General features: G+C 45.2%; 2 protein-coding genes across 2 annotated transcripts in view; both read left to right on the forward strand.

Annotated features, from left to right (window-relative positions):
* The window catches only part of fgd1 (FYVE, RhoGEF and PH domain containing 1), a 42540-nt gene extending 40971 nt beyond the window's left edge, over positions 1 to 1569 (forward strand). The window contains exon 18 of the mRNA XM_078254114.1: positions 374 to 1569. Within this exon, the coding sequence (XP_078110240.1) occupies positions 374 to 649 (276 nt within the window). The 3' untranslated portion in view covers positions 650 to 1569. The remainder of the gene's footprint in view (positions 1 to 373) is intronic.
* Positions 1570 to 18601: 17032 nt separating this feature from the next.
* tfe3a (transcription factor binding to IGHM enhancer 3a) overlaps positions 18602 to 20000 on the forward strand; it is a 31193-nt gene continuing 29794 nt past the window's right edge. The window contains exon 1 of the mRNA XM_078254116.1: positions 18602 to 19015. Within this exon, the coding sequence (XP_078110242.1) occupies positions 18882 to 19015 (134 nt within the window). The 5' untranslated portion in view covers positions 18602 to 18881. The remainder of the gene's footprint in view (positions 19016 to 20000) is intronic.

Below are 20000 nucleotides of genomic sequence, written 5' to 3' on the forward strand. Positions count from 1 at the left end.
GGTTTCAGGGGTCTATAGGAGGTTTCAGGGATCTTTGGGAGGTTTTCAGGGGGTCTTTAGGAGGTTTTAGGGGTCTATTAGGGAGGTTTTCAGGGGTATATAGGAGGTTTCAGGGATCTTTAGGAGGTTTTAGGCGTTCTTGGGGAGGTTTCAGGGGTATTTAGGAGGTTTCAGGGGTATTTAGGAGGTTTCAGGGGTCTTTAGGAGGTTTTAGGGGTTATTGGGGAGGTTTCAGGGCAGTACATAACTGACTGGCAAACTCAGAAAAGCAGAACCAGACTAAAGACTAAATGTTCCTTCTGTCCCGGACTAAAGAAAGTATGGTGTAATAATACCCATGATGCACTCTGTATTTGTGATCTTCCTCCCCCAGGATGTAAAGGCGCAGCGCAGCGTGCCTCTGATTGGCTTTGAGGTCTCCCTTCCCGAGTCATGTGACCGCCTGGAGCGCCGACACGCCTTCAAGATCTCCCAGAGTCACCTGACGCTGTACTTCAGCGCCGACGGGGAGGAGCTGCAGCGGCGGTGGATGGACGTCCTGCTGAGGGCCGGCAGGGGGGAGGAGCCTCCGGTCTACCGGCCAATCGTGGAGCGGCTAGAGGAGGAGACGGAGGAGCTGACGGCCGCGGCGGAGGGAGAAAACACGTGATTCTGTCGGACAAGAAAGGATGGCTAGAATGAAGACCGGTCGCTAATGGAAACCGTTACAAAACATGTTCATACACGCATAGCTGATACAACACACACACACACACGCACACGCACACACACACACAGACTCACGCACGGGCACGCACGGGCACGCACACACACACACTCACGCACACGCTCACGCACACACACACACACACACACACACACACACACACACACACAGCACACACACACACACACACACACACACACACACACACACACACACACACACACACACACACACACACACACACACACACACACACACACACACACAGAGACACACACACACATACATACACACACACACACATACACACACACACACACACACACACACACACACACACAGAGACACACACACACACACACACACACACACTGCATGATTCCTCCTCCCCGTCAGACACAAGATGGCGTCTCTCTCTGTTGGGGTTCCCGGGACCGAGAACTCCTCTTCCGTGCTCCAGTTATTGTTTACAGTCCGAGTCCGAACTTTCTCTTGTGTTCTGGGTCCAGATGACATTGTGGTTAATTTGAACTTTAAACAGTTATCTGCAAATGAATGCAGTTAATCTTTTAAAAAAAGGTAAATAAATACAGCTGATAACTGTTAGTTCAGAGATTAACTAAACGGAAACCAGAACGCTTCCGATACCAAAAATCTTGTCGTGTTGCCAACAGATCCTGTATTCATATGCAGATATCTGTTCATAGAGATTAGTAAATCAGTGACGCTGCAGGCTGGTTACTGTTAGGGCTCTGACACACCAACCAGACGGCCGTTACACACCCACCAGAGGGCCGTTACGCACCGACCAGACGGCCGTTACGCACCGACCAGACGGCCGTTACGCACCGACCAGACGGCCGTTACACACCCACCAGAGGGCCGCTACGCACCAACCAGACGGCCGTTACACACCCACCAGACGGCCGTTACACACCCGACCAGACGGCCGTTACACACCCAACCAGACGGCCGTTACGCACCCGACCAGACGGCCGTTACACACCCACCAGACGGCCGTTACACACCCACCAGACGGCCGTTACACACCCACCAGACGGCCGTTACACACCCGACCAGACGGCCGTTACACACCCGACCAGACGGCCGTTACACACCCACCAGAGGGCCGTTACGCACCGACCAGACGGCCGTTACGCACCGACCAGACGGCCGTTACGCACCGACCAGACGGCCGTTACGCACCCACCAGACGGCCGTTACACACCGACCAGACGGCCGTTACACACCCACCAGACGGCCGTTACACACCAACCAGACGGCCGTTACACACCCACCAGACGGCCGTTACACACCCACCAGACGGCCGTTACGCGCCCACCAGACGGCCGTTACGCACCCACCAGACGGCCGTTACGCGCCAACCAGACGGCCGTTACACACCAACCAGACGGCCGTTACACACCCACCAGACGGCCGTTACACACCCGACCAGACGGCCGTTACGCACCCACCAGACGGCCGTTACACACCGACCAGACGGCCGTTACGCACCGACCAGACGGCCGTTACACACCGACCAGACGGCCGTTACACACCGACCAGACGGCCGTTACACACCCACCAGACGGCCGTTACACCCACCAGACGTCGCACACCCACCAGACGGCCGTTACACACCGACCAGACGGCCGTTACACCCACCAGACGGCCGTTACACACCCACCAGACGGCCGTTACACACCAACCAGACGGCCGTTACACACCAACCAGACGGCCAACCGTCGGCAGGAAAGCCGGTCGGACTGATCAGTGTCCCCGAGTTGGTCCAAAAGGTTCCTCAGAACACCGAAGAGACGAGACGTAATACGTCTCCATAACAGCAGGCGGCGCCAATCTGGATTGTCGCCCAAAAAAATGAAAACCGGCAGCTGATTGGACGAACGCGTCACGTGGGTCTGGCTGCTCCCCGACCATCATGGCGTCTCGTTCAGAATACGATCTCATATTGGACTAAAATAGTTCACCGTAACGTGTTTCTGGAAACATCTGAAGAGAGAAACAGGCCGTGCAGCTGCTGAATCTTCATTTCAGATCAACAAAGGTCAGTTTAACAGATCTTCATCAGATGTTGAGAGACTCTAGTCACGCTCATCCCGCTCCCTGTTTCCGGGTTAGCTCTCCACCAATCAGATGGGTCACTGAGTCCGACTGTCCTGTCTCCGTCTGAGCATGTCAGGTCGGCCAAAATGAAGGCCGACAGCTCCTCCAACGGACGACGGCACGAACACACCGACCAGACTCGAGTCACCGACCTCGCCAGACTGTCCAACGGCCGATTATCGGGTTGGTGTGTCGGCGCCTTTAGACAACGGGAACCAGACGGTGGTTATGGTGACGCTGAGCGCAGCTCGAGGTGGGGCGGGGGCCTCTTCTCCCAAAAGTCAGTCCTCCCAGGAAAAATGAAAACCAACGTGTTTTCTCCCCCCTTCAGTTTGGTCGTAAACACTACAGTACCCATAAGCCTAGGCGCTCGTGGCTATGAAATGAGTGAGTTGATCCCTCCGCAGTAAGCAGACGCTCTCTGATTGGACGTTTTCCTGGAACATGAAGCACATTCATCCGCCCTGACAGCTGCTGTTATGAACTTATCTGGCGTTCGGTAACATCTGGGTAACATTTCAGTTATCAGCTGTGAGCTTAAACGTGTTTCTCGCTGAAATATGAAAAACCAGCAAGCAGACAAACCCATCAACCCCTGCAGAGGGTCGGACAACGTCACTCTCTCCCTGTTAAAACTCCAGCCTAGCAGCAACACTGTTCATTTACCTTCAGACATATAAAAAACCCAGAAACCCTTTTTCTTTTTCTGAAAGTTACGGACCCGTGAAAGAAATCTGGTGTTGAAATCGGACCGAGATACAGAAGCTTTAGGCATCAGAACGAGACCGAGCGTAGTCACCTTTTGTTGGCTAAACTCAACTGCAACGGCCTCTGAAACGGTGATCCCGTAGGATATCGTACGGGATGTTGTGCGTACGTTTTTGTACGATATCGTACGACCGGGGCTTTAAACTGACCACAGCCGACCCGACAAATGCGCGTAAAAGTCTTTTGACGTACGGAGCGATTGTCGCGCATCGTCATTCATTCAGAAATTTGGGTTTCTTTCAACCAAAACTGTCAAAATAAATAACGTGGATGGTTCTGTACGACGCTCTTCACAAGTAAAATATATGTTATATATGTTTTATTCAATTTTATAGCATTAGAATGTTTTGTCAGAAATAGGGTAAAAAATTACGGAGAAGTGCCAAAAACCTTGTGAAAAGCGCAAAAATGTTCAAAAAAGTGGCAAAAACATAAACAAATTGTGCCAAATTTTTGACAAAAATTCCCAGAACATAACAAAAAAACGTCCTAAATGTTGTAATAGCTTCAAAAATGTCGAAAAAGTGACTAAAACATAAAACAAAGCGCCAAATTTTTGACAAAAAATTGTGATTGGTGTAAAGCCCGCCTCAACGGTTGTGATTGGTGTAAAGCCCGCCTCGACGGTTGTGATTGGTGTAGAGCCCGCCTCAACGGTTGTGATTGGTGTGAAGCCCGCCTCGACGGTTGTGATTGGTGTAGAGCCCGCCTCGACGGTTGTGATTGGTGTAGAGCCCGCCTCAACGGTTGTGATTGGTGTGAAGCCCGCCTCGACGGTTGTGATTGGTGTAGAGCCCGCCTCGACGGTTGTGATTGGTGTGAAGCCCAATCACAACATTATTTATTTTGACAATTTGGTTGAAAGAAACCCACATTTCTCTTATAAAAACTTTTTGAAAATGGGTCAAAAATGTTGACCCGAGGACAACAGAAGGGTTAATGAGAATGCCGTCGACTACGTTCTGATGTGATCTGGACCCTCACTGATCCAGGTCCAGGTTCTGGTCTCTGATCCTGAGAAGCAAACAGGCGTGGGAAGACCTTAACAACAACACAACAAACACAACGACCGTCATCAATCTCACCCGAGTGAAACTGAATAAACAAGCACACATAGACACACGTTGGAGTCCAACTGAGGAGTGGATCTGCTGCTGGCGCCACAGACTGTCAACAAGAGGTTCTTCCCCGTTTGTTAAAGATAACGTTCTGGTTTCCTTCAGCAGGAAAGGAGGAGATGCTGTGAGATTTTTAAAACACGAGAGAGACAAAAGACTGATGTGTCCTCTTTAAAATGCACTTAAAAGACCCTAAATGTCCCTTGAAGAAAAAACTCTTCTTTGTGTTTGTTTGAGTTTTAAACTCCACTGCTGCTGTCTGACCTCCGAACCTGCCAATCAAATCACCCTGTCTGGAGGTAAACTACATTTCCCAGCAGCCTCTGCTCCGAGGCATGGACTCATTCTACCTGAAGCCTCTCTGCCGTCTGCTGGTGAAGTTGAGTATTGCAGGTTTTAATAAAATCACTGAGGCGGTTCATCGCGATCCTGAAGAAATCTCTTTAACATTTATAGCTTATTTTTAATATTAGCACAACAATAATCATCAGTTAATAATAATTATTAGGGGTGTCACAATTCTCCAAATACACAATTTGATTACATTTTTGATGTAAACGTTCCTTTTCAGCAGGGACGGCAATGCCACAGTAAGACCCACTAGCTGGCAGAAGGGTACTTTGAGCAACAACAGTTTGAGTTTCTCAGAGTTTACTAGGTGCAATTGAATGCACCATTAGTTTAACGAGGTGCACATGAACGCACCGTCTTGAGCCCACATGCTTTACCTTTGTTTGTTTCCATAACTCTCTCACGGGGGAAGGTGAAATGTTGCCACACGGTGACTTCAGGGAACCAGGAGGCTTTTCCAGTTCTGTTGTTTCTCCGTCAACACCGGCAGTGGCCATGATGTCTCAACCCGTTCTCACTCCCAACTCGGCAAATACTCGCTCCCGGCGTCAGATACGACACAAAAATCACCCTTAAGGGTGTGTATGGAACGTACCGGGCAGAGCAGCATCTCCGCGGCGCTGTAAGATGACGTAGTATTAAGAGAGACATTGCGTAGGGGAGGCTGGTTTAGAGCTGTAATCGGGCCTTAAAGGTTCGGCCCAACAAGGCCCGAGCCCGACAAGTACATTTTGATTGACAGCTTTTTAAAAGCCTGAAAGCGTTTACAGCCCGACATTATTCAAATGTGCTCACGCACACACACACACACACACACACACACACACACACACACACAGCTCTTTTGCCTTTTGTCATTTATACATTTTTTAACATAATGTATTCATGACTAACGGAGGCTATCGGCCACTTGGAAGTTGGAACAAATAAATAAAATAAGTCCTCCAGAGTCCAGCCTCCGTTTCACCTCCTCAGCGTCCATTTACACGCTACTCGAAACTCATCACCAGACCGCTCATTTACCACGCAACCCGGAGCCCGAGCCCGGCCCAAGCCCGGCCCAAGCCCGGCCCAAACCCGGCCCAAGCCTGGCCCAAGTCCGTATAAAATGATATAAATTAAGAGATCTTTAGCTCTAGGCTGGTTGGGTGGGGGGGGGGGTTGATGGTTCAAACAACACAGGACTTTCACCCAAGAGGCCGGCGTTCATGTCCCGTTCTTGTCCCGACCCATAGCGTCAAAAAGTGACGCCAAGAGTCCCGACCAAGCGCGTCTAAATATGCGACACAGTTTACGGCCCCACTGACGCCAATTGTCACTACGACAACTAACAACAATCTCCATTTCGTTGTGTCAATGGCCTTTCAATCCATTTTATTTCAATGGTAGAAATGCAGGAAATGGGATTCAAATAGAAAACGTTTTTCTTGCGGAGGACCCCCAGACAGACCCCCCTGTTTTGTGTCTCCCCCCGCTTCTAAAACCAAAGTTACACCGTACTGATCCCGTTAGATACGAGGCTTCTGCAGGACGCCGATGATCTCAGTCCCAGATGATGATGATGAAGGTTTTGTTTTTTTGAGTTGGATGTAAAAAGTTTAAAAAAAAGAGTTTTTTAAGACAGACGCGGACATTAGGAGGAACCCAGAATCAAGACTGGACTGTAAACCTTCATGTTTCTGAACTTCTCCGGGTCAGATGGACTCGGTGGTCGCTGTTTCCTGGGATTTCGGGAAGGAATCCAGCAATTAGACGGAGTCTATACCGAACCCAAAAGAAAATACTTCAGTTGTTTTTATCATGTTGACTTCCAGTTGTCCAGTATTTCTCTCTCTCTGTCTCTATAAACACCTTTTGGACAAAGTGTTTTGATAGTAAAAAATATTATTAATATTATTATTGTTATTCTGATGAATCTATCTGATGCTATGATGAACTGAACAGACTTCTTGTTGGATATTTCCGTGTTTATGAGTCTGGGTTGTGTTTGATGTTTGCTTGATGCAAGTTGATGCAAGAAGAAAACAAAGAGTAAAGATTTTGTAAATATAATTTATTCTCCCGTGACCCCTCGGTCATGAGACTATGTAAAGGTTAAAGGTTAACGCTCGCTGTCCCTCCGCACTCTGCAGACCTCCACAAAGCCAGAGCCAATCAGACTGTTTGGGTTTCAGGGACGGCCATGTTGGCTCCACACTTTAGATTCACAGCTAACAGGATGAAGCTAAAAGGAACAATCCCACGTTTCAGTAAATACTCTCGTTCTGTGTCAGATGTTTCAGATGTATATCACTTTCACCTGCTAAGCTAGGCTAGCACTTTTCCCAGGCTTCCAGTCTTTTCGCTAAGCTATGCTAGCAGTTTCCCCCAGCTTCCAGTCTTTTCGCTAAACTACGTTAGCAGTTTCCCGGCTTCCAGTCTTTTTGCTAAGCTACGCTAGCAGTTTCCCCTGGCTTCCAGTCTTTTTCCGAAGCTACGCTATCAGTTTCCCAGCTTTCAGTTTTTTCGCTAAGCTACATTAGTAGTTCCCCGGCTTCCAGTCTTTTCGCTAAGCTACGTTAGCAGTTTCCCCCAGGTTCCAGTCTTTTCGCTAAGCTACGTTAGCAGTAACCCGGCTTCCAGTCTTTTTCGCTAAGCTACGTTAGCAGTTCCCCGGCTTCCAGTCTTTTCGCTAAGCTAGGCTAGCAGTTTCCCCAGGCTTCCAGTCTTTTAGCTAAGCTACGTTAGCAGTAACCCGGCTTCCAGTCTTTTCGCTAAGCTACGTTAGCAGTAACCCGGCTTCCAGTCTTTTTCGCTACGCTACGTTAGCAGTTCCCCGGCTTCCAGTCTTTTCGCTAAGCTAGGCTAGCAGTTTCCCCAGGCTTCCAGTCTTTTAGCTAAGCTACGTTAGCAGTAACCCGGCTTCCAGTCTTTTTCGCTACGCTACGTTAGCAGTTCCCCGGCTTCCAGTCTTTTCGCTAAGCTACATTAGCAGTTTCCCTGGCTTCCAGTCTGTTCGCTAAGCTACGTTAGCAGTTTCCCCCAGGTTCCAGTCTTTTCGCTAAGCTAGGCTAGCAGTTTCCCCAGGCTTCCAGTCTTTTAGCTAAGCTACGTTAGCAGTAACCCGGCTTCCAGTCTTTTTCGCTACGCTACGTTAGCAGTTCCCCGGCTTCCAGTCTTTTCGCTAAGCTACGCTAGCAGTTTCCCAGCTTCCAGTCTTTTCGCTAAGCTACGTTAGCAGTTCCCCGGCTTCCAGTCTTTTCGCTAAGCTATGCTAACCATGTCCCGGACACAGAGATGAAACTAATACGAAACATCCGGCTCCCCAAAACATTTTAAAAACTGGATTCCTGTAAATGTTGAACTCTTCTTGAAACTTTACAGCTCAGTCGCTAACACGGTGCTCAGTCTGATTGTGGCTCTGGACGTCCCGGTGTGTTTCTAGCGTGTGTTTGGCGTGTAAAGCAGACACCCCTCCCCCCAGTATCTCAGCCTTACAGTTCCCATCATCACCAGTTGTCTCAGTGTGGTGAAACATGTTTTAAATTTCAATCTGAGTGACTTCTGTTGAGCAGTTGTTGGTTATTTTAATTCTTTTCTATGACTTTTATTTTCTTTCTATTTTCAGAGTCTTTTGCAGACTGGTTCCGACCAGTCCTGACTGGTTCGGACCGGATCTGACCAGTGTTTGTATGATACAGTTGAACAGTGTTGTTGTGTCAGTCCAGTGTGCACTTTCTCTTCATGTGCCAAAAGCACGTATTCAAACCTAAACAGTATTCAGTATACAGTGACGTCATTGGCTAATATATCAGTTTATGTTTTTAAGTATTTCTTGTTGTTATTTTGGGCTGGATACCAGTTTATAACCAGCTACCGTCTCTTACACCAGTTTGAGCCGGTTATAAATAGATGAAAATAATTCAATTATCACATAAATACATTTTTTTAGATGGGAAATTTACATTAAAAATGACGCCTGCTTGAAATATTTGCTCAGATGTTTTGCAGAGATGTGAGGACCTGCTAATGTGAGCTAGCTGGAGCTAGGAGGCTAACTAGAAGGCTGTAATTGAAAACAAACAGAGGCAGTGTACTGTTTATTACATTCATTAGCGACTTTAGACTCCCGTGAACATCCGCAGATGCTCGCTGTGTTGAGAGAGCAACCTCAGTTTCCCAAAAAGCTAACGTTGATTACTGCGTTAGCTAAACATTCACGGGTGGCCTGTCAAGCTCAGAGTTTTTATGTGACGACAAAGCTAACGTTAGATAAACACTCAGCAGTAGCAGAGATGCTAGTCCCTGTTTATTTATAATGGCGGCGCTGTAATGATAGCGTAGAGGGAATTTGTCCGAAATAAGACCCTAAGGCCTGTCAAATCTGACTCCAATTTATGAATTCCTGCACCTTCTTTCATCTTTACGAAGCGAACAACAAAAGCTTGTCTGGAAAGACGAGGAGGTGGAGTTGCATGTTTGTCTGATGATGACCGGCACAGTCGACCGTGATGAGCCCCAGCACAGCAGCTACGGGAGCACCACCAGTATCCTGAGCCTTCAGCCCTTCAGCCGCTGCTTGAGAGCGAGAGGCTGAAGCAGACCCTTCGCTGCCTCTCTCTCTCTCTCTTTCTCTTCATCCGCAACGTTGTCGCCTACTCAAATGAACAGCCTACATATGGTCATCGAACTATAACAACCTTATCCACATTGTCAAAATCATTTACATATTGAGCCATTACATTGAAAATCTTTTAGATAACAGGAGCCTATAATGTCTGTAGCTCACTCCGTAACAACAGACTACCTGGACGCCTTTTTCTCGTCTCTCTCCACACCGCTGTCTTCAGACTTTTGCGTTTTTACCCTTTAGACGGGAACGCGACGGTGGAGCATTTTTAAGATGTCCACTCTGGAGGGTGGTTTTACTTTTTTGCGTTTTTAAGCCCCAAAAAACGCCGTCGGCGTTTAAACGAAAGGCACATCCGATAAAATATTTAGCGTCATCGTGTAAACAGGGCCTTAGTTATTGTTATGCAATTATTCAAAGATGTGGTATATAAAGAGATAGAGAGGGGATCAAAGTACACAGACACCACAAATAATCCCTGGTGTGATGACATGTTACGTTAGCATTTCCCAAAACAAAAGCTTTTTACAGTCGAGTCATATTTTAAGTAGGCTACTTTCCATTTAACCCCTCTGAGGACGAAGGACGCACCGATGCGTCCAAACAACGTTTCACAAAACAAACTATTCAAAAAGCGATCATTCCAGACATTTATTTACTATTTTAATCATATATAACCCTAAAGACTTTGGTAAACTCACGTCAAGCACCGAAACAAATCGTACAACACATCATAAGTTAAGGTTGTTGTTTTTTTTTTGAAAAAAGATTTGAGGAATTTCAAAACGCGAACATCAACGTTTCAGCTTTAGCGCCAAATTATCTCTTTACACGGTGCTCTGGGACAGATTTGGGCGTCACTATGCGGAAAGCTGAGTTTGTTCTGAACATTTTGATATGAAACACACAGGGATCAGTTATCAGTTAGCAGAGCCACCTGCCGCCTGTTAGCAGAGCCACTTACCGCTTGTTAGCAGAGCCACTTACCGCCTGTTAGCAGAGCCACGTGCCACCTGTTAGCAGAGCCACTTACCGCCTGTTAGCAGAGCCACTTGCCGCCTGTTAGCAGAGCCACTTGCCGCCTGTTAGCAGAGCCACTTACCGCTTGTTAGCAGAGCCACCTACCGCCTGTTAGCAGAGCCATTTGCCGCCTGTTAGCAGAGCCACTTGCTGCCTGTTATCAGAGCCACTTACCGCCTGTTAGCAGAGCCACTTACCGCCTGTTAGCAGAGCCACCTGCCGCCTGTTAGCAGAGCCACTTACCGCCTGTTAGCAGAGCCACCTGCCGCCTGTTAGCAGAGCCATTTGCCGCCTGTTATCAGAGCCACTTACCGCCTGTTAGCAGAGCCACTTACTGTCTGTGTAACCAGTAAAACTAAGCTTTAATTGGTTTATTTACAGCCAGTCTGAACCAGTTAGAGCCGGTGCTAGTCAGCTGTAACCAGTGGTGTAGTCTTGTTTTTCTGTAGAGAGTATACTGTCATTTTTTCCCTCCCAGCATTAGACTCACCCGTCCCAGAGCGACAACCCCGTCGGTTTTTTGTAACGATACTGCGTAAATCACTAGCCTCATCTGGCTAATTTCCTGTAGTTTCTGTAACGTTAACGTCTGCTGCAGCGTCACTCGAAGCGGCAGTATAGCTTCAGGGGAAGGCTTACCAAAACACAGAGTGTAGTTTAAATTTGCTTTTGTTTCATATAGCTAGCTACTTTAGTGACTCACATTAGTTCATTTCAAATTTGCGCAGTGTTGTTGTTCCTAGGCGACCTGCAACACAGATGGGGTAAATTTAGTTTATTGGTGTTATAAAGGACCACGCCGACTTATTGGGACTTTGTCTTATTCCCCGTATGCCCCAGAGTTAGATAAGTCCAGACATACCCTTCTCATCTCCGTACGTGTTTTTACTCTGTCTGACGCACCCAGCGCTAGCCTAGCTTAGCACAGATCCTGGAGGTAACCGGCTCCATCTAGCCTAGCTTAGCACAGATCCTGGAGGTAACCAGCTCCATCTAGCCTAGCTTAGCACAGATCCTGGAGGTAACCAGCTCCATCTAGCCTAGCTTAGCACAGATCCTGGAGGTAACTAGCTCCATCTAGTCTAGCTTAGCACAGATCCTGGAGGTAACCGGCTCCAACTAGCCTAGCAGCGCTGCCTGGAAAGCACTAGGATTAAGCAATGGTTAGGGTTAGGTTCCTTGAAGTCATTGGTCACACCGATGCCTGGAAGGAGACGTTGGGGGCTTAAAACACCATCGAGCGTGAATTTATGAAAATAAGTGTGAAAGTTCTCTCACAAAACAATCATCGTTATGTAACGGTATCCTTACGTTTTTGTAAGTGGGTATACTGAAATCTTTGACCTTTCCTAGTGGGTATACTCCGTACTCCTGCGTAATACGTAGACTACACCACTGGCTGTAACCCAGTTTAGTTGTAGTTAGCACCACAGCTGGTTCCAACTGGTTCTGTCCGGTCGGAGCTGGTTCAATTGTTTTGGTGTCATCACGTATTTTTGCCTTACAGTTTCTGAATTTTATTGAACTTTTGTGCCAAATCAGACGACTCGGTCGCTGTCGGTGTTCAGTTACAGTCTGTGGTTTTGTATTTATTTGTAATTTTGTAGTCCAAAGTGTTATTATTATCATGTTCCTTTTTAAAAACTTCCCGTGTTGATGCTGATGTGACACATCTTCATCATCTCAAGCTTCCTCTGATTCCTCTTCGTCAGACGGTCACAGAGTTAAGGACTGTTATTGGCTGCTGTTACCGTGGAGCCCGTCACGATTTTCACCCTTGTTACACAGATTTCATTCGCCGAGATGAAGCTGAAGTGTCTTTGCTAGTTTAAAACCGACCCAGTTGTCAGTTTCCCGTCCAGCGCCCACGTTGTTTAAACAGCAAATGCACCTGCACCCATCTGTGGCCCATGGGCGTGCTGGTCTTACAGGAAGGTGTGTTCAGGTGCATTCTGGGCGTGCTGGTCTTACAGGGAGGTGTGTTCAGTTGCATTCTGGGCGTGCTGGTCTTACAGGGAGGTGTGTTCAGGTGCATTCTGGGCGTGCTGGTCTTACAGGGAGGTGTGTTCAGGTGCATTCTGGGCGCGCTGGTCTTACAGGAAGGTATGTTCAGGTGTATTCTGGGAGTATTGCTATTTTGAGGCAGTGGGAAGTGATGGCACCATTGACCATCAAAAACCTGGTCTAAAGTCAATAATGCAGCATTTCATTGTTATTTTAACAGAGCATTAGTAAAATGCTCCTAGGCTACAAATATTAAGGTGCAAATCCTCCATCATAACAGCAATGCTCCAAGGTCCAAACGCGCCTGGCTTTTAAAGGGAATGGGAGATGATCTCTGATTGGTTGATTGCATGTTACGCCCAAAACACACCTCTGATTAATGAAGACACTAAGGTCAACCCTTTAGAACCATGCGCCCGGCACACGGACCCTTTTTACTACCGTCAAACTAGCAAAAGTGGATTTATACACGCCCTAAACGCCGTGCGCTTAGATCGTTAAAATAGGGCCCTCTGTCTGTGTGTCCCGTGGGTTTGTCCGCCGCCACGTCTCTTTAGGAGACTAGCGGGACGTCCTGAGTGTGTTGATCCCAACGGGAGAAGTGAACGTGAACACAGATTATGAGCGATGCTCTCGCCCCGTAGTCACCAAAGTAAATATTGGAGCCATTCTTCAACAAGCCACATATCTCCAGAACATTCTGACACTCAAACGTTATGTTTCAGACGGACACATCAGGAGAAAATGAACCTAGATTGAGACCTGTTTCTGTCTCAGGAACAAACTCTCGCGAGATCTGGCGACACGGATAACGTTGCTGTTGGGCGAAAATTGTTTGAAAAAAATGCTAATTTGAAAACATTTAATTGAGCTATAATGCTAAATATGTCTTTTAGCTGTGTAAATATCTAACGTTAGCAAAAGAAAATATTAACTAGCCTATACAAATATAACTTTTCATCCACCCACGCGACGTTCACAAGACAAACGAGGCCACGCCCCTTTAGGAAACAGGAAGTGAGGCCCGCTTCACACCGTTGGCGCTGCTTGTAATGTGCTCTCTTTAGCTACAGAGGATCTTTGACGAAAACAAACAACAAACGATGTTAATAAATGTCTAAACATCACCAAATACATTATATAAAGCTAATTTATGACACGGAACTCTTTAACAACCAATCAGAGGAGGTGACCGGAATTCTTATCTCCTGACACGTTGCTACAGCAACCGCCGGGTTCCGGGAGCAGCGTGTCAACCGGGCTGCCATGACATCATCCACCATCATCTCTCTCTCTCTCACTCTCTCTGTCTCTCTCTCTGTCTCTCACTCTCTCTGTCTTTCTCTCTCTCTCTCTCTGTCTCTCTCTCTCTCTCTCTGTCTCTCTCTCTCTGTCTCTCTCTCTCTCTCTCACTCTCTCTGTCTCTGTCTCTCTCTCTCTCTCTCTCTCTCTCTCTGTCTCTCTCTCTCTGTCTCTGTCTCTCTCTCTCTGTCTCTCTCTCTGTCTCTCTCTCTCTCTCTGTCTCTGTCTCTCTCTCTGTGTCTCTCTCTCTGTGTCTCTGTCTCTCTCTCTCTCTCTCTCTCTCTCTCTCTCTCTGTCTCTCTCTCTGTCTCTCTGTCTCTCTCTCTGTCTCTCTCTCTCTGTCTCTCTCTCTGTCTCTCTTTCTGTCTCTCTGTCTCTCTCTCTGTCTCTCATTCTCTCTCTGTCTCTCTCTCTCTGTCTCTCTCTCTCTCTCTCTCTCTCCGGGTGTAACAGCAGCTTTGGTTGTGTGTATTCTTCTGCTTCCTGGTGTAGTTTCTGGTATCTTGTTATTATTGAATATTGATCGATTAATTAATTAATTGATTGATTGATTGATTGATTGATTGCAGGTTATTGGTAAGTGGCCGGCCACTGCCTTCCATCCTGTCGTTTCCCATCATCTTCTGTAAGAAAATACAATGAGAAATGTTTGAGGTTATACATTAAATAAAAACATAAAAACTGACCTGAGTGTGTATCTACTTCTGCTCAGTGTTGCAATCGATGATGTTTCATTTTCCGAGATCGCTCCGTGCCGCCGGAAGATCTGCCAGATGTCCGTCATTTCGGCCGGATGTCCGTCCCCTTCCTCTGTCTCTGTGTTGGGGTTCTAACCTCCGGCTGATGTGTGAGGACTATGGTTAACTGCTCCTCAGATCTCTGCAGGGTAAATCCAGACAGCTAGCTAGACTATCTGTCCAATCTGAGGTTTCTGTTGCACGACTAAAACTACTTTTGAACGTCCACATGTTCCACCAAAACCAGCTCCTTCCTGAGACTATTTAGCAGAGGCACCGTGGCTCCGTCCGGAGCTTAGCCCCGCCCACGACGATTGTGATTGGTTTAAAGAAATGCCAATAAACCAGAGCACGTTTTTCTCCCATCCAGGAATGCTGTGTGGACTAGTCAGACCTTCCTCCGCAGCTCTGTGGAGGAAGGTCTGGCAATGCGAGACTACCAAAGAAGAGTCCGAGTTGAGTCCAGGACTTCTCCATCACTGTCTGTTACACATAAACGTAGTCAGACACTTCACCAACTAACAGTCCTTCCAGAAAAATGAGTTTTTTTGTGATTGTTTTGGGCAAAAATCCTTGATTATGCGGGACTTTTCTTAAAAAATGCGATGGAATATGTGAGATATTTATGCAATTATATGCCCTTCGTCACTGTCGTCGTATCAGCGGTAGTTGGTGGTTCAGTTACCCGAGAATAGGTGACAGAGGGCGCAGAGCACCGCGAGCTGACGGTCATTTCGGCGGAGATTACGGTTAAATTTAGGCAAGAAAAAATGAGCGTTACGGTGGATTTCCACCAACTGCGGAACGGCTGCATGTGCTCCGCCTTCCTTCAATACCCACCAGCTCCATGACTGACAGCTGAAGTCACGAGGACACACGAGATCTCGCGATATCACGTGTGATCGCGCGATATAACAAGATGCTGTTTCTATAAACAGAACCATACCATGCCATTATGATGTTTTCAGGGTGTAGTGCAGCAAAATATGATCCGCCGTGAGCACAGTGTATTTTATTTTGAAAATGAACCAGATGTTTTATTTTGTTTTCTGTGCTCGACTTCCTGTCCAGCACTATCTGCCGTGTGCTGAAATGCTGCAGAGCTCTCCGGCGTTCAGCAAAAACAGAAGCTCTGCGTATCTGCGTATTTAGGCACCGAAACGACGTTAAGTTTAGGAAAATGATCGTTGTTTGTATTAAAACACTCCCGGGAAACGCATTTTCTGGGTGAAAGGCTTTAGTTTTCACCGGGGAAGCGAGCTCCGCTCCCTGGCTTGTAAGCGCTGTGTTTTTAACGCAAAAACATCAGAAATTGTAAAAAACAAAAAGTTAAAAAAAGATACAAAAACTCCAGATAGGCGACAAAAAACCCTCGAAAAAAGCACAAATGTTGGAAAAATCAACAAAAACTTCTGAAAAAGCCCAGAATGAATTATTTGGGGGGGATTGCCCCCCCTCTCCTGTCAATTACGCCTACGCTATTACTATTAATTATTCTAAAAAACTGTATTGTAATGCTGCAGAACCACTTACATATGAAATAATATCGCCATCTAGTGACAACACAAGAAAAAGCAGAACATGGAATCAATAAACAGATATATATATATATAATATTTTACAAAAATAAGAATTGACTGTATATCAATAGTAACAGGCCTACTTCATATAAGATTATGATACTTTAATATAAAATATATTTTTTCAACTCTATATTATAAGGGGGTTTATTGGATAGTTTCAATAAACGATGTTGCGAAAAGCATCCAAATACATTTATCCAAATATTCTGAACAGAACACAAAAGTGTGTTATAATTTCATTTTATTTATTTTTTATTTTTAAATTTTTAATTATTATTATTATTTGTTTTTTATTTTTAATTATTATTATTATTATTATTATTTGTTTTTTATTTTATTATTTACTTTTTATTTATTTTATATTTTTTAAATTTTTAATTATTATTATTATTATTATTATTATTATTTGTTTTTAATTTTTAATTTTTAATTTTTAAATTTTTTTATTATTATTATTATTTGTTTTTTATTTTTATTTTATTATTTACTTTTTATTTATTTTATATTTTTAAATTTTTTATTATTATTATTATTATTATTTGTTTTTATTTTTATTTTATTATTTACTTTTTTTTTTTTTTTTTTTTTTTAATCTAGTATGCATTACACATATGTGATAAACAGTATTACAATACTTATTTTTAGGTAATTATAGAAACATAAAAATATATACATGAAACAAACGAGTAGAAAAAAAATAATAAAACATTAATTTGTGATGTCATCTGTGCTGATGAAACGCTCTGTCATAATAACCTTTTTATTTAGTCTTTTGGTAAAAACACACAGCCCCGCCCCCTGCCTCTCTCCGGCCCTCTGATTGGCCGGCTCTCCTGTCACTCTGAGATCGGCCGATCAGTCGTGGTGTGGCTGTCGTCACACGGGATTTCCCCGCCACACTTCCCGTCACAGAAGAATAGAAAACAAACAAGATGGCGGCTCTGAGGTACAGAGAGAGGCAGCTCATTGGCTGTGAGTGAACACAGCCGCAGTCCTATTGGCTGTGTGTAGTAAGCAGAGCCGCAGCTCATTGGTCCGGGGTGGATCAGTCCAGTCCGGCCTCAAAACACAGAAACAGAACAGTTAGAAAACACCTGCTTGTTTTGATCATTTTATTTAAACTCAGTGTGCATTATAAGTATGTGAAAAGAACAGTAATGCATTACTTATTACACAGAATAATAATATACATATAACAGCAAAAACAATGGAAAAAATGTTATTTGGATATGACACATTTAACTATATTATATTATACATATACATTTAGTTTACTGTGAGATTATATTTTCTGCAGTAGCTCAGTCAATAAGGCGTTGGGTTGGTTCAAGTCCCCGTACGGAGGTGGACTGGTAGCTGTAGAGATGTCAGTTCACCTCCTGGGCACTGCCAAGGTGCTCTTGAGCAAGGCACCGAACCCCCCACACCACCCCCAACTGCTCAGGGAGCCTGCTCAGCCCACTCACTCTGACATCTCTCCATCAGCGATGTAAAGGCCTTCATTTGGGCCGATTTGACATGTTGAGTCGGAGGGCGGGCAGTCGGACTCAATGACCAATCTGATTGGTGGAGTTCTTGACTAGCGAATCAGTGCACTTATGTTAGCGTGACTAGAGCCTCTCAAAATCTGACGAAAACCTTCTAAACTGACCTTTGTTGATCTGAAATGAAGATTCAGCAGCTGCACGGCCTGTTTCTCTCTTCAAATGTTTCCAGAAACACGTTTCGGTGAACTATTTTAGGACAATATGAGATCGTATTCTGAACAAGACGCCATGATGGTCGGTTGTAAAGTCCGGGAGAAGCCAGACCCACGTGACGCGTTCGTCCAATCAGCTGCCAGTTTTCATTTTTTGGATACAGATTAGCGCCGCCTGCTGTTATGGAGACGTATTACGTCTCGTCTCTTCAGTGTTCTGAGGCACTTTTTGGACCAACTCGGGGAGACTGATCAGTCCGACTGGCTTTCCTGCCGACGGTCGGCCGTCTGGTTGGTGTGTAACGGCCTTAAAGGACCTGAACGTGTGTGTGTATCTGGCCTGTGTGTAGTGTGTAATAACAACAGAGTATACATTGTAATTTCCCCATTGGGGATCAATAAAGAGTATCAATTAAATTAATTAAATCAAAAGTATCAGCCTGGAAAATACCAATAATAAATAATACAATAAGGAGGATAACCCCTTTTGTCCCAAGTTGTCCAACACAGTCTGGTTGAGGTTGTCCAATCTGTGTGGTGCATATCTATGTAAGTCTATATCTATGCACACAGCTGCTCCGCACCCTGTTATAGTCTATGCTCACAGCACACAGCAGCCTGTCTATCTGTCTGTAGTTTATTTGTAGTCCAGTCTGTAGTTCAGTGTCAGGCTGCGAGGGGGACTCGAACCGGCGACCAGTTGTTCAGTTGTTGTTGTTGTTGTGTAATTTCCTCCACATATCTTTGCATCAGAGACTTTGACCGAAACATGCTTTAATCCTCCGGTGGCTGCTGGGAAATAAAGCGCCTCTCTGTGCTGTTCGGTTTCTGTTCCTTAAAGCGTCTCTTTTTCCGGAGAAATGTCAGCTGTCAACTCGGACCAGATCCTGAACCGAACCGGAGCCGAGCTGGAGCAGCAGGAGGAGGCCGGGATCCTGCAGCCGCAGACCGTGTTTGTCATCCTAGACTCGGCTGAAACACTCAACCTGGTCCGGTGAGTCCCGGAAGTTCTGGAAAGCACAGTTATGTCTGCTGCGGAGAGACGTTCACGCCAAACTCCGTACAGAAAATCTGTACTTTTAAATGCGCTATGCTGATTGGCACAAATACATATTTACTTTAACATAACTGAAGATATCTGTCAGATGTTAAATGTCTAATGGTAAAATCGGCATATAAATTATACTGCAAAAACGTTCCCTTTATAGTATTTCATTAAGATAACACGTAACATCTGGGCTCTGCGGTCGTAGTTTATATGAATAGGGAATCGCTTAATAAAGTTCAATTTCCTATTTGAATATGTTTTGCTGTGTGACTTTGATGAAAGCCGAATATATTTGTAGTTCCTAAAGATTAAAGACAACGACTTAAATCTGCTTTCTAAAACTCCTTAAAGTGCGGAGAGGAAACTTAATTGTAAAATGCAGAGGTTTCGAACGAAGTTTGGCAATAACGGGATTCTCTCAATGTGTCGACTAGACAAGCTGCAAGTTAAAGTAGAACCATTTGACTGTTGAGATATATATGTGTGTATTTGGATATGTATGCATATGTATATGTATATATAGGGACATGCTGTATGTGTATATGTATTTTTAGTTTTGTTCGAAATAAAAAATAAATGAAATGGAGCTTGAAGGTGAAGTTATAAATCGGTCACCTTTAGTTATTTAGTGTCCTCTGATACAGTTGAAAACAATCAACACAAATAAGTATTTTATCTGTATCAAATCTGGTTGTATTGCGTAAAGTGGACATGCAAAATAACAAACATCTCCGTTATTTAAGTATAACTTGTAATAACAGGAAATCGTGTTTTCTAAAAATTCAAAGTTTCAGTTTCAGTCTTCTTTTGAACGTTAGTTAAATGATCAGAGAGGGAAGTCATCTTTAAATCATCGACGTTATGAATGGAGTTTGTTGTGAAGCTGTGTAGCCGTAAAGAAGTCATTAAGTTAAAATGTGTAAGATTGTAA

Source organism: Sander vitreus, chromosome 7 (genome assembly GCF_031162955.1).
Source record: "Sander vitreus isolate 19-12246 chromosome 7, sanVit1, whole genome shotgun sequence".
In the NCBI taxonomy this organism is placed as follows: Eukaryota; Metazoa; Chordata; class Actinopteri; order Perciformes; family Percidae; genus Sander; species Sander vitreus.